The sequence below is a fragment of the Labeo rohita genome, chromosome 16, assembly GCF_022985175.1.
Source record: "Labeo rohita strain BAU-BD-2019 chromosome 16, IGBB_LRoh.1.0, whole genome shotgun sequence".
In the NCBI taxonomy this organism is placed as follows: Eukaryota; Metazoa; Chordata; class Actinopteri; order Cypriniformes; family Cyprinidae; genus Labeo; species Labeo rohita.
Window position 1 is genome coordinate 17,479,440 of NC_066884.1, and position 13,672 is coordinate 17,493,111.

General features: G+C 34.1%; 1 protein-coding gene across 2 annotated transcripts in view; it reads right to left on the reverse strand.

The window, feature by feature from the left end:
• Positions 1-6,535, reverse strand: part of stx17 (syntaxin 17) — a 26,113-nt gene extending 19,578 nt beyond the window's left edge. For both annotated transcript variants that reach the window (XM_051131102.1, XM_051131101.1), the window contains exons 1-3: positions 6,418-6,535; positions 5,737-5,929; positions 5,387-5,452 (exon numbers count right to left, since the gene is read on the reverse strand). In XM_051131102.1, coding sequence (XP_050987059.1) covers positions 5,387-5,452; positions 5,737-5,859 — 189 coding nt within the window. In that variant the 5' untranslated portion in view covers positions 5,860-5,929; positions 6,418-6,535. The remainder of the gene's footprint in view (positions 1-5,386; positions 5,453-5,736; positions 5,930-6,417) is intronic.
• Positions 6,536-13,672: the final 7,137 nt, after the last annotated feature.

Consider the following 13,672-nt stretch of genomic DNA (forward strand, 5'->3'; position numbering starts at 1 on the left):
TGATTATGCTGAGTGCCGAGTTTAGTACCTTAAAGACCTTATGAATGTCAAATTGTGATATGAGGATCTGAAACCAGAAATCATTTACACTTTTTTTTTTAATCTCCGGATGCATGTTTATACAGACACGCATCTTATCCCCTGTCAACATCTCATTAAGTTCCCAATCAAAATTGAAGTGTGTTTGCAAACTGAGTTGGTAAAATTAAAAATATAAAACATTTACACTGCCCTCCAAAAGTTTGAAAACACCCCTGGCAAAGTGTGGTTTTGGACAATATCAGCATAAATCCTTATCATTTTTTGGTGCAAATACATTGAAGTAAGTTGACATTATCATTGAAGACCAGCAATAATAATTTTCATTTCGATCACATAATAATGGCAATATATTCATGTCAAAGTCAGCTGTGATGCCTGGTTACTGGTTTAAACTTGGCCCAGGTTTTTAAAAGTTTTTTGGGTCAGCACACCGTAATAGCTTCAACAATTGATTGCCAATAAAGTTTAGAATACAATGAATGTAGGCCCAGATTATGCAGAGCTGTAATAGCTGCTAATGGTGGATATTTTGATGAATCAAAATTTAAGTTTTTTCTATGTATAAACTGTTTATGTAACAAAATATGTTTTCGTAGTTTGTGTTGTCCCTTATCAGTGCAAAATTAGCACAAATTAAAAAAGATTCATGTCAATATTGTCCAAAACCCACTGTATAATAAACACAGGGCTCACACTACATGCTAACCAATCAATTTATATTGCTTTTCCATGACCTGTACAGTGGTTTGGGATTACTGGATTATTTTATTTTATTTTATTTTTAGAAATAATTTTGACACTTTATACATTTAAATGAATTTTTACACAAACATTTCCCAAATGGCAAAATCCAACCAATGGAATAGAATTCAGCAGTGTAAAAAAATAAATAAAATAAAATAAAATAAAATAAAATAAAATAAAATAAAATAAAATAAAATAAAATAAAATAAAATAATAAAGGAGGTTAATACTGTATTTGTACATTAAGATTATTTGTTCTGGGTTTTGTTCTTTTTTTAAACTTAATATTATTATTATTATTATTACTATTATTTACTTATCTACACTACCAGTCAAAAGTTTTAATGTTTTTAAAGAAGTCTTCTGTTAATCAAGTCTGCAAATTTTTTGATCCAAAGTACAGCAAAAACAGTAAAATTGCAAAATAAATTTTACTATTTAAAATACCTGTTTTCTATTTGAATATATTTTAAAATGTAATTTATTCCTGTGATCATAGCTGAATTTTCAGCATCATTACTCCAGTCTTCATGATCCTTCAGAAATCATTCTAATATTCTAAATTGTTGCTCAAAAAACATTTATTATTATTATTATTATTATTATTATGTTAAAAAACAGCCGAGTAGATTTTTTCAGGTTTCTTTGATAAATAGAAAATTAAGAAGAACATCACTGATCTGAAATATAATTTTTTGTAACATTATAAATTTCTTTATCCTTGCTAGCATTCATTTCTATATTGAAGGATAATGTGAAACTGAAAACTGGAGTAATGATGCTGAAAATGTAGCTTTGATCACAGGAATAATTTACATTTTAAAATAAATTCAAGTATAAAGCAGTTATTTTTAAATAATAAAAATATTTTGGATCAAATAAATCAAAGCAGTAGAGAAATCTTAAAAAAAAAAAAAAACATTAAAAATCTGTAACTTTTGAGTGGTAGTGTATTTGGTAATGAAAACTCTCAATAATTGTCTTCTCTTTATGGTCATCATTTTGGACATATAAAATATTGTTACCAGAAAAACTAGAAATGCCAATGATTTATTCCAAGATTTTGTAAGACTGCATTATTTTCCATAACTTTTCCAGACCTGCATATCAAATTTCAAAATCCTTGATTTTTGATGATTTTTCTAGGTTTTCCATGATGAACTCTGTAATTCATAATTTTCTCGTTAATTGCGGACCAGCTGTTGATAAAAACCTGAAGTTACATAAAAAAGAACTGGTGCTTTGTCGTGGCCCATCGATTCCCATCGGCTCACGTCCGGACTCCAACATCTAACAGGGATTACAGATCAATTCATACGTATTGAACCCAGAGGTCAAAGCTAACAGCCGGCCAATCAAAGCGTTCCGCTCAACTGCTCTCATTTCACACTCTGAATAATCATACTCAGGATCATCCCTCCTAACTGATTCACATACACACAGAATGAACACTAAAAACATTAGTAAGACATGCAGCTTGCTTTATAACATAGAACGGGGACACTAAGGACCTCAAAAACAGCCAAAATAAATCTCAATCTGGGTCAGTCCACCCCCCCCACCCCAAAGCTTCTTCTATAGGTGTGTGATGAGAGCAATCTTAGGGTTTTTCCTCTCTTGCTCTCTCTCTTTCTGTCCCCAGGGAGCTACTTTAACAATGTCTGTCTTGTTTCCGTCTATTGTCAGTCGTCCACATCTCGCTGACACAGAAACACTTGCAGGCTCTCGCACACTCTCTGCAGTGGTGGACACAGGAAAGCTCTCTGGCATCTCTAGGGGGACCGGACCTGGGTGCTAAGGTCACACACACACACTCACAGCACATAACACACTCCAAAGACTGCCCCATGAGAGAACCCAGGACAGACTCTCAGAGACATTAACACACAGGTTACATGCTTGTCTGGCCATTAGGTAGAGAAAAGACATCACACGTACACCATCCCGTACACCAGAGACCTGAGTCAAACATTACTTTATATATATATATATATATATATATATATATAGACATGTCTCGCAGCGGTATCAGAACAGGATGAAGACATATTATGAGATCATTTTATCATGTTCAGGGACATTTTTAAATGCACAGATTACTTCCTTTTATTTTTTGTTTAACCTGCATAATTATGACATTTCTTTTTTGCTTAAAGGGATAGTTCACCCAAAAATGAAAATTCTGTCATTAATTACTCACCGCCGTTCTAAACCCGTCAGACCTTCGTTCATCTTTGGAAAACAAATTAAGATATTTAATTCAAGATAAGACGTCTTTTTTTTCAGTTAACTATGATTCAATTTCAGTTCAAATCTACTGATTTTATGGACTATAGAACACAAGACTTTTTTTTTTCGAAAACCACTACAGGGTTCGTACAGATACTGTAAAATGAAATTCCAGGTCTTCCAAGGACTTTTCAAGCACTACTTTTTTGGACTTCAATCAGAGATCTCACTTATCAATGTCTTCTCTTTCAATTTAAAACCACGGTTAATTTTCCTAAGGGATTAGTATTTGTGTATACTTTTTTTCCTTTTTTCTTTGTTTTGTTTTTATAACTGTACTGCCTTAATGGTTTGATGTTTTCTACTGTTTAATAAAACCAAAAATCAGAAAAAAAAGATTTGTGAAACCACTCCGAAATCCTGATCCGAAACAAATGATTCGCGATACGTGCTCTAAAGCCCCAAACTGAATCAAATGATTCGCAAACCTGCGCTGAAGTCTCGATCTGAATCCAATGATTTGCGATCGACGCAGCAAAGTTCCTATGTGAAGCAAAGGATTTGCGAACCTGCTCCGAAGTACTACTACAGTACTACAACTGGCTTAGCTTTATTCATGTCTTTTTTACTTGTTTTATTAATTGAAATAAGCAAAAAAAAGTCTTTTGTTTTTTTGAATTGCGTGAATTTTACATGAAAAGATATTAAAGAATTTCAAGAATTTCAAAATTTCAAAAATTTCAAAAAGTCAAATTCAAGTACTTCAAGCACTTTAAAGGAGAAGTCAATTTCCAAAACAAAGATTCACATATAATGTACTCACCCCCTTGTCATCCAAGATGTTCGTGTCTTTCTTTCTTCAGTCGTAATGAAATTATATTTTTTAAGGAAAACATTTCAGGATTTTTTTTCCATATAACGGACTGGTATGGTGCCCCAAGTCTGAACGCCCAAAATGCAGCTTCAAACGATCCCAGCCGAGGAAGAAGGGTCTTATCTAGTGAAACGATCGGTTATTTTTTATAAAAATAATACAATTTATATACTTTTTAATGTCAAAAGCTCGTCTTGTCTTGCTCTTCCTGACTTTTTTTCCGGTTCATGACAGTTAAGGTATGTCGAAAAACTCCTATGTTCTCCCTCAATTTAAAAATTGTCCTATATCGCTGTTTTACCTTTTTTGTTAAGGGTGTTTGATCTTCCTTGCATGTTCACTTTGCAAAGACTGGCTCGGTACTTCTGCAGTGATGTAGGATGATTTTGAAATGATTTTTGAAGTTGAGGGAGAAAATACGATTGGAGTTTTTCGTCAGAATACACAGAGTTCAGAGAAAGACAAGACAAGCATTTGAAATTAAAAAGTATTTAAACTGTATTTATTTTAATGAAAATAACCGATCGTTTTGCTAGATAAGACCCTTCTTTTTCCTCAGCTGGGATCGTTTACAACTGCATTTGGGATCGTTTGAATCTGCATTTAAACTGCATTTTGATAGTTCAAACTCGGGGCATCATATCAGTCCATTATATGAAGAAAAATCCTGAAATGTTTTCCTCAAAAAACACAATTTCTTTACGACTGAAGAAAGAAAGACATGAACATCTTGGATGACAAGGGGGTGAGTACATTATCATAAATTGTTGTTCTGGAAGTGGACTTCTCCTTTAAGCACCTTGTATGAACCCTGCCACTATCAGCAGCTCAGACATCATGCGTGATGTCTCCTTTTGAGTTCCATTGAGAAAACATCATACAGGGAGAATTAAAGATAACAGAACTTTTATTTTCGCTTACATCATCCCTTTTAACTGTGCCCATATGATGTTAAGAATTATTATGCAATTTAACCATGGCAACAGCTTGTTACATCACTAAGAGTGTTTTGTCTGAGCAACATTCCACAGTGCCTTGTGGGAATATTTTGAAACCAGCTCACTACCCTTTGAAAGCCAGCAAGACCAATAAAATTGAGAGATATTTTTTATGAACTGAACAACACCACATAAACCCAAATCCCCTTAGTAGTTGATGGCAATTGTCTCACATTTTGCGACTATGACTTTTCCAGTCATTCACAGCATTTTTACATTTCATTTTATGGAAATTGAACTCTCAAGAATAATTTTTGGACAAATAAATACTTCCGCTGAGCATATCATGTTGAAAATAGCTGTGATTTTTGTGGAAATCTTTTCAGAGGTCTTTGATTAGAACTTAGAAAGTTTGAAAATCACAGCATTTATTTGAAATAGAAATCTTTACGGTCTTTACTGTCATTTTTGATCAACTGAATGCATCCTTGATAAGTAAATATATACATTTCTAAAAGGCAATGCATTTAAATGTTGCTGTATTACAATTTTGTTGTACCTGGACAGTGCGGCTGGAGTTGATGTGCTCTTGGTGAAGTTTGTCCCACTGACTGTTTCTCTGAAACTGCAAAAATGAAGCTCAGTTATTTTTCACACTGTTTATGTACATTCAATAAAATCTCAGCCTGGCAGTTCACAATCATCTAGTTTTCCATGGCTATTCAAGATCCCCCAAACCCTATTACATGTTCCTCAAGCAGGCTGACCGGGAGAGATTTCAGATACACCACGAGCTATTCAGCTCTCGACTCCCTATGGTGACCACGCACACAGACACATGGCTCTCTCTGTTGACCATATGCTGAGTTTTGGGTGTGATGTGCTCGGCTCATGTGTGTGTGTTTGTACCTTTTCTATGTTGTGTTGGTGCTGGTGCAGTCTCTCCAGATCAGTGGGAATGGCCACTTTAATGAATTTCTGAATGGGGGGCTCCAGGCGCCGAAGTGGAAGCTTTCCAGCCTCTTCCGCCATCCTGACCGTCTCTTATGACCTCTCTTATAAGGTCACAGGCTTAACACATTTACACATACTCAGTGTTCTTCTAAAAGACAGTAAGAGACAATATGATAATTAAGTCATATATGAAATTAAATGTTAGTAGTAGTAGTAGTAGTAGTAATTTTGTACCATGGTATTTACACTGTACTCTGAGATGCTTCAAAGAATATAGTCCAACATCACAATATTACTATTACTATGTTAAATGTGTAGAAAACATGGTAGAACCACAGATACTAAAGTGCAAGTATCAGATATCAACATTATGTCAAATGTCAGACAACACGTCTAGCGTGATAAGACTGTTACACTATCAGCGTTAGCTGTCAAAACAGGACTGTGTATTCACATTCTCATGTTCAATATTATACTTTTTAAAAGCCATAATAATAAAATCCCTAGGGCAAACAGATGTGTATAAGTTCAGCTAGCTTGCTACGCTCCCTCAACAGAGAATTTATTCAGCTGTGTGATTGTAAACCACATACACTGAAACTGCCTTTTTTCAGTTTCATATAAGACTTTCCTTACCTGTCGAGAAAACGGTAAACAGAGAAGCTCTGCTGTGAGTAAGTTTAGTCGCTGTCACTAACTTTGTGTTTGTAAACAGTGGTTTCGCTTTGTGCTGTGTGCAACAACAAAATGTGTCCGTCTAATGGCTCTGTGCGGAACTAAAACTGTTTTAAAAGAGCGAACGTGCTGGTCAACTCTATTATCCAGTTGATAGAACACTACAAAAAAGTTACGAAAAATACTTGTTGCATTTGAAACATCAAAGTTTTACTGGGAGAGGCAAACTATATAATATTTAATGTCTACATTTGGCCTTGAAATGTTCAATATGAAATGTTTATTTTCACATTTGCACCATTTTAATCAGTGCATTGTAAAAATTAAGCGTCACGGTGTCTACACATTTCTCTTTTCTCACATTTCGTAACAATAACATTGTATGTCAAATGTACAAATATATATTTTAGATCATAAAAAATATATAGGCCTATATATACTTCTTACCCGCTGTCAGAGATGTGGAGTGTCCTTCTCACTGCCCATTCTGATAGATGGTTTGCACTTACATCACGATTTAGTCAGTTACCCGGATGCACCGGCATATTGGCGATACTCGGATGTAAACAATAGCATGGATTGCGCAGTTACTGTACTACTGAATACGTTGTTCTGTACGTATGCTGTCTAAACCACGGAAAACAACGTGGACGCTGTTAAATTATATAAGGACTTACATGTGCAATATTTTGACAAACTAAAGTTAATAGGTGGTAAAGATACATACTATGCAGTATTAATTAGCCTAATATTTCACCTACCTGACTGGAAATGATAAAAACAAACACAAATGTTGTCAAGAATCTTGCCTTGGAAATCCTTTTTCAGTTTGGCCAACCCCAAACGCCTTCTTTCCTCAGACAGCTTTTTGCACTCTTCTCTTTGATTTGTTATAACTTTGGCAGTCTGTAATATACTCCAAATATTTTCCCAATCCAACTGATTAGTACATTCCAAGACATGATAATAATTGACCATTTTCAGCAGCAATAATCAGCAAAATATGCGAGTTTTCTTCAGTTCAGTGACATTGTTTATGTTCATTGCTGCCATGGCCAATTGATGACGCGTTGTGAAAACACTCTATTGTAAGCTGTCCAAAAAGAAAAGTCGTCCTACAAATCAATATGTTCAATGAGTTGTGTAAAGAAAGTCTAAACAAATTTGTCCAGAGGTTTGGAATGATTAGGTTATCAGAACATGATTAGATAATGATTACAAAATTGCATCACAGATGCAAATGTAGTTCCAGTTTTTTAAGCGTGGTGTGCATAATAAATGTGAAATAAAATAATGTTATTTTCTATGTTAATATATGAGGACTTTGAATGTGTTGGGTATAATTAAGGTTTAGAAACACTGCACACACCTGCTCTTCCCTCAGCGCCTCAATGATCAGTGTTTCCGGCTTTAGGGAACACCAGCGGATTAACCACATGTGAGCACTGAGATCCAACCAAAGCCCACTGTGTGCTCCCAACCTTCCTCCCTCCCTTTCTCTCTCTAGGTATCTTTATTTCTGTATCTCCCAAAGGCTTTCTGTAAAGCTCTGGATCTTTAGGTTTATTTTCCAGCCACATACATACACAAACTGAAAGACACAGAGAGAGATGTAACCACCGTTTCAGTTCATAATGAACCTACAAAGAAATCACCCACACAACCAGCCAACCAGCGTGAAAAGCCACACTGCAGACAAGAAGTTTCATAAGCCTCGTTTACAGGTACAAACCACCATATCTACATGACTGATAATCACTCCTCTGCTCTCCAATTGAGTGATTACTATCACAACCCAAATAAATAAACAAATAAAGATAAGGTTAAAACAAAAATAAGCAGCACAACAGTTTTCAACACTGATAATAATAAATGTTTCTTAAGCACCAAGTCAGCATATTAGAATGATTTCTGAAGAATCATGTGACACTGTAAGCATACTACAGCAAGCATTCAGTGATTCAAACACAGGAATAAAGTACAATTTAAAATATAAGAACAGTTCTTTAGAACTGTAATCACATTTCACCATATTATCCTGTTTTTACTGTATTTTTGATCAAACAAATGCAGCCTTGGTCAGCATGAGAAACATTTTTAAAAAACATCCCGCCAAAAATCTTACCGACACAAATTCATGATCTTAAAAATCAACAATACACTGATTGAGAAAGACACATCGAAAAAAAAAGAGAGCGTGAGATACATAAAGACAGAAAGAAGGAGTGGGAGGATGGAAAAACTGAAAGTGTTTGTGGTAGAATCTAAAAGGGCTTTTAAGGGGAGAATCTGAACCCAGTAACCTGGCAGGCTGCAGTACGTTCATCATATCGGTCTCAACTTCCGACACGAGGCTGAGCTCTCCATCTCTCCAGACTGTCCCGCCCCTACCGCCCTCATTCCTCCTGACGGAGGGGGAGTCCCACTGTAGTGGGGTTATACCACATGCCTGTGAAAGGACCAGTCTTCATCATATCACCATCATCTTCACTTCAACCCCATCACCCAAAGGTAAAACCCAAAAGGCCAGACCACATTATTTCAGATGAGATTAGAATCTGGAATACCCCCTTCATAGATCAAACAGGCTAGTGCAACCTACACCCGTGCCAAAACAATATGAAAATAAAACTAAACTAAAACACAGATCCTGTTTAAAAAATAATCTGAACGCTTCCATTTTCTGAAGAAAATGCAAAAGGTGTTTTTGTGTGTCAGAAGGTACTAAGGTGTTTGCTAGGTGTTGCTGTGCAGCTGAGTGTTTTTCATACGTTTCATTCCAAAGTTTGTGTGATATTCTGCAACTTAGATAAAGCTCAGGTTATTCTCCCATCGTAAGTCTGTTTGATCTTTCACCCACTTTATCATCTTTCACTCACTTTACTAGGTGAATAGTACACATCTTTTCAACAAGCAGTGCAAACTGAGGTAAAATTTAGGTAGGAGTTCAAAGTGCAGGATGAGTTGTACATATATACGTGTGATTTGGGTTTAGCTTTCTTTACAAACCAACACTAAATAATTAATACATTAATCTATTGCATTAAAGTTGTGATTCGCCTATAGATTTGAATGAGTTGTTATACCTTTTTGATATAGTATATAGTTTTTTACATTTTTTAAGCTACCAAATGTTAAAGGAGACATATTATGCCCCTTTTTATAATAAGTCTCAGGTGTCCCCTAAATGTATTTGTGACGTTTCAGCTCAAAATACCCCACAGATCATTTGTTATATCATTTTAAAATTGCCTGTTTTGAGTGGAAGCACAAACACGCTGTTTTTGTGCATGTTTCTTTAAATGCAAATGAGCTGCTTCTCCCCGCCCCCTTTTCCAGAACAGCTGGTACCTCAGAAACTCTGCTAAAACATCTGTTTGGTTTTGATTAATATGCCTATCGTGTGTTTTAAAACATATTAGTTTAAACTTCTGATATAGGGTTTTCCTAGTTTGAAACGAACGCACAGAAAGCGTCTGTCACACGGCATGTGAGTACTAAACTAAGTTCTCTTTCATGTCTCATTGCGCTTACACTGTCAAATACACACAAGTGTATGTTAAAAACACACATGAGCTACAAAAACAGTCAGTTATGTCTGTGAAGGTAAACAGCTGGGAAAGAAATCGCATGTTTATATTAGATCTGTGTGGCAGCAGTGTAATATACAGTAAATAAATCAATAAATCCACTGCTTTCTTGTCTCCTCTGAGGCTGGGACTCTAAATAGTGTTTTGTGCTCGTCTGTGCAGCCAACAACAGAACAGTTAGCATGCTTTGCTCGAAATTGTGCCATGGCGTCATTATGGGTACACTGTTGTCGCTTGCGAAAACAAAATGGCAGCGCAGTGGGTGGAAACTTTCAGATCAAGGGGCTGTAATATTATAATAAGATCTCCTATCTACACTGTAAAAAATAAAAAACACAATTTGTTGAGTCAGCTTAAAATAATTTGTTACCCTGCTGCCTTAAAATTTTAAGTTCAGCCAACTAAAATAAGTTTATTCAACTTGAAATATTAAGTTGTACTAAGTAACAACATACTAAGTAACATATAGGTAATTAACCCAGCTGCCTTAAAATTTTAAGTTGATTCAACTCAAATATCTAAGTTGTCATTTAGTATAATTTAACATTTCAAGTTCAATAAACATTTTTTGAGTTGACAACTTAAAATTTTAAGGCAGCCAGGTTACAAATTATTTTAAGTTGACTCAACAAATTGTTTTTTACAGTGTACGTCATGGGGAAATGAAATCTGGGCAGCTCGTTTTTTCACAAGCTAGCAGAGAAAGGCTTACTTAAAAATGTACTGGGTTGTTCTTTTTCACATTTTCTGGGTTGGCACCAGTAACCCAAGTACACTGTAAAAAAACAATTTGTTGAGTCAACTTTAAATAATTTGTTACCTAGCTGCCTTGTTGAAGTTCAGTCAACTCAAAAAAAGTTAATTCAGCTTGAAATGTTAAATTATACTAAGTGACAACTTAAAATTTTAAGGCAGCTGGGTTACTTACCCATCTGTTAAGTTTAGCAAACACAAATATCTAAGTTGTTACTTAGTACAACTTAACATTTCAAGTTGACTAAACTTATTTGAGTTGACTGAACTTAAAATTTGAAGGCAGCAGGGTAACAAATTATTTTAAAACTGACTCAACAAATTGTGTTTTTTATTTTTTACAGTGTATAGCACTGTAAAAATTTCATGATATGTCACCTTTAAATAGTTTGATCTCAGAAAATCTTTTGTACTGACCAGTAATCAATTTAATGCAAACTCGTACCTGGTTTTAGGGGGTGAAAGTCTAAGCTGGATTAGCTAAATTAATCTATTAATATTCGATTAAGTGTTTGATTCTTGTTCAATTATTAAGGAATGGATCATTCTAAATGTTATAATTGCAATTGTATAAATAAATTAATTAATTAAAAAAACGTTTATTAAAAACAAAATTTGTCATGTAATCTTGTATTTAATATAGTTTTTATAATGTTATTTTTTTGGAATAGCTCTAGATCACAGCTAATGCAAATGTGCACTTTGGCATTAGACCTGATTTGCATGTGTGTGTGAGCAGCAGTCTCGCTCTTCCGCTAAAGCTTTGTTTCCAGTGTGAGTCCAACCCTGCTGATCCCCTCAACACACTCGCTAACAGCCAATCAATATATCATGAGCCACACAAACACACCACACCATACTTACAGGGAAATGAGGTGTGTGCTCTGCGTGTGTGTGTGTGTGTGTGTGCCCCTCCCCTGCAGCTCTAATACAGGGTTTTAATGAAGACTCCAGGGGGGTTGGCTACCTGTCACTCTGAATCGATCTGCCCTCCCCCAGACTGACAGCTTCACCAACCTACCATCCACCTGTCTAAGTGTGTGTGCCACAGTGAGTGTGTTTATAACATCCTCTGAAAGCTTAATAGAATAAAAAGACTAATAAAAAACAAAACTAATACAAAATAAAATATATAAAATAAAATAAACTGTAAATATTTATAAAATTATGCATAATTATGTATAAATTCATATAAATTACACACACACTTAATTTTGCTATCCAAATGGGAACATTACACAGACTTCTTATATGTCTACCACTCACAGAAAACTTTCTGCATTTTTACAATTTCAAAAAAAAAAAAAAGACTATATTTATTTATATATTTATACCAGTTTTACAAATGAGGATGTGGTGATTTTGTCAGGTTTTGCTCACTTTTGGTTACACATCTGACCCCAAAATATAGTTAAGCATACTCACACACACACACACACACATATCACTTTTTGTATCATTGAGAAACTATAACAGTTTTTAGTCATATTTTGTATCTGTTTTTATTTTTAGAATTTCCATTTTCATTTTAAAGTTTTAATAATATAGTTGTGTTTTTGTCATTTTTACTAGTAGTCTGTGTAGTCTTATTTCTGTTTTAGTTTTAATTATTTTAGTATATCAAGTTAAATGAAATTAAAAGGTAGTAAATTTAGTTAATGTTTATTTTTAATTTAAGTTATTTCAAGTTTTTTAAAAATGGTTTCAGTTTTAGTTTTATTTTTAGTTAACTTAACCCTGATACACACACACACACACACACATATCATATCACTTTTTGTATCATTGAAAAACTATAATAGTTTTTATTCATATTTTGTATACATTTTTATAATTTTCATTTTTTAAAGTTTTAATAATTTTGTTGTATGTTTTTGTCATTTTTAGTAGTAGTCTGTATAGTCTTATTTCAGTCTTAGTTTTAGCATATAAAGTTAAATGAAATTAAAAGATGAAATCTTTTTTTTTTAGTTAATGTTTATTTTTAATTCAAATTATTTCAAGTTTTTTTTTAAAACGGTTTCAGTTTTAGTTAACCTAAATAACCCTGACACACGCACACACACACACACACACACACATTAGGTTTCTGTGAATTGTGTGGAACTCAACCCCTTCAGAAAACCTTTTATGCACTGTTTGCATTGTTACACTTTCAGATAAACATCATTTACTATTTTTAATAATGTTTTCCCCTCGTAGCGACCACAGGTTGGTCCCCACTATGCCAAAAATTTAAGGTTTTACTATCCTTGTAGCATAAACAAGAACACACACACACACACATTTATATATAGAGAGAGTTAATTTGCAAAAACAGATAACTTTTTTTTTTTTTAAATTTTCAAAAATCATGTTTTGTTCAGCGTGCATTCCAATTCATCTCAATCAAACTGCAGTTAGGTTATTTTGATCAAGCAAAATTAACAAAAAATACAGCTAACTAACACTATAAAACACAGTAAAACATGATAACATAATTAAAAAATACATGATTTTTGAAATTAAAAAAACCCTGAGTTATCTGTTTTTGCAAATAAACTCTTACTAATACGTATATATATATTGTAACTATCTATTAGTGTCTGAAAAATAAATGTTCACTGCATTGTGCAGACCAGAAAGCTCTATGTGAAGCATTTATAGTATTTTAAATATATGTGTGTGTGTGCACGCTTACAAATATAGTTTATATGGACACAAATGTATGTAATGGATGACATGGGTATTACAATGAAAACATGGTTTATGAGGACACTTCCTGTTTTTTTTAATTCGAAAATTGGCTATGAAGAGTCACCATAAACCACATATACAAGTGTATGTGTGTGTGTGGTACGTTCATATATGCCCATGCATGGTGAGCTTTGCTC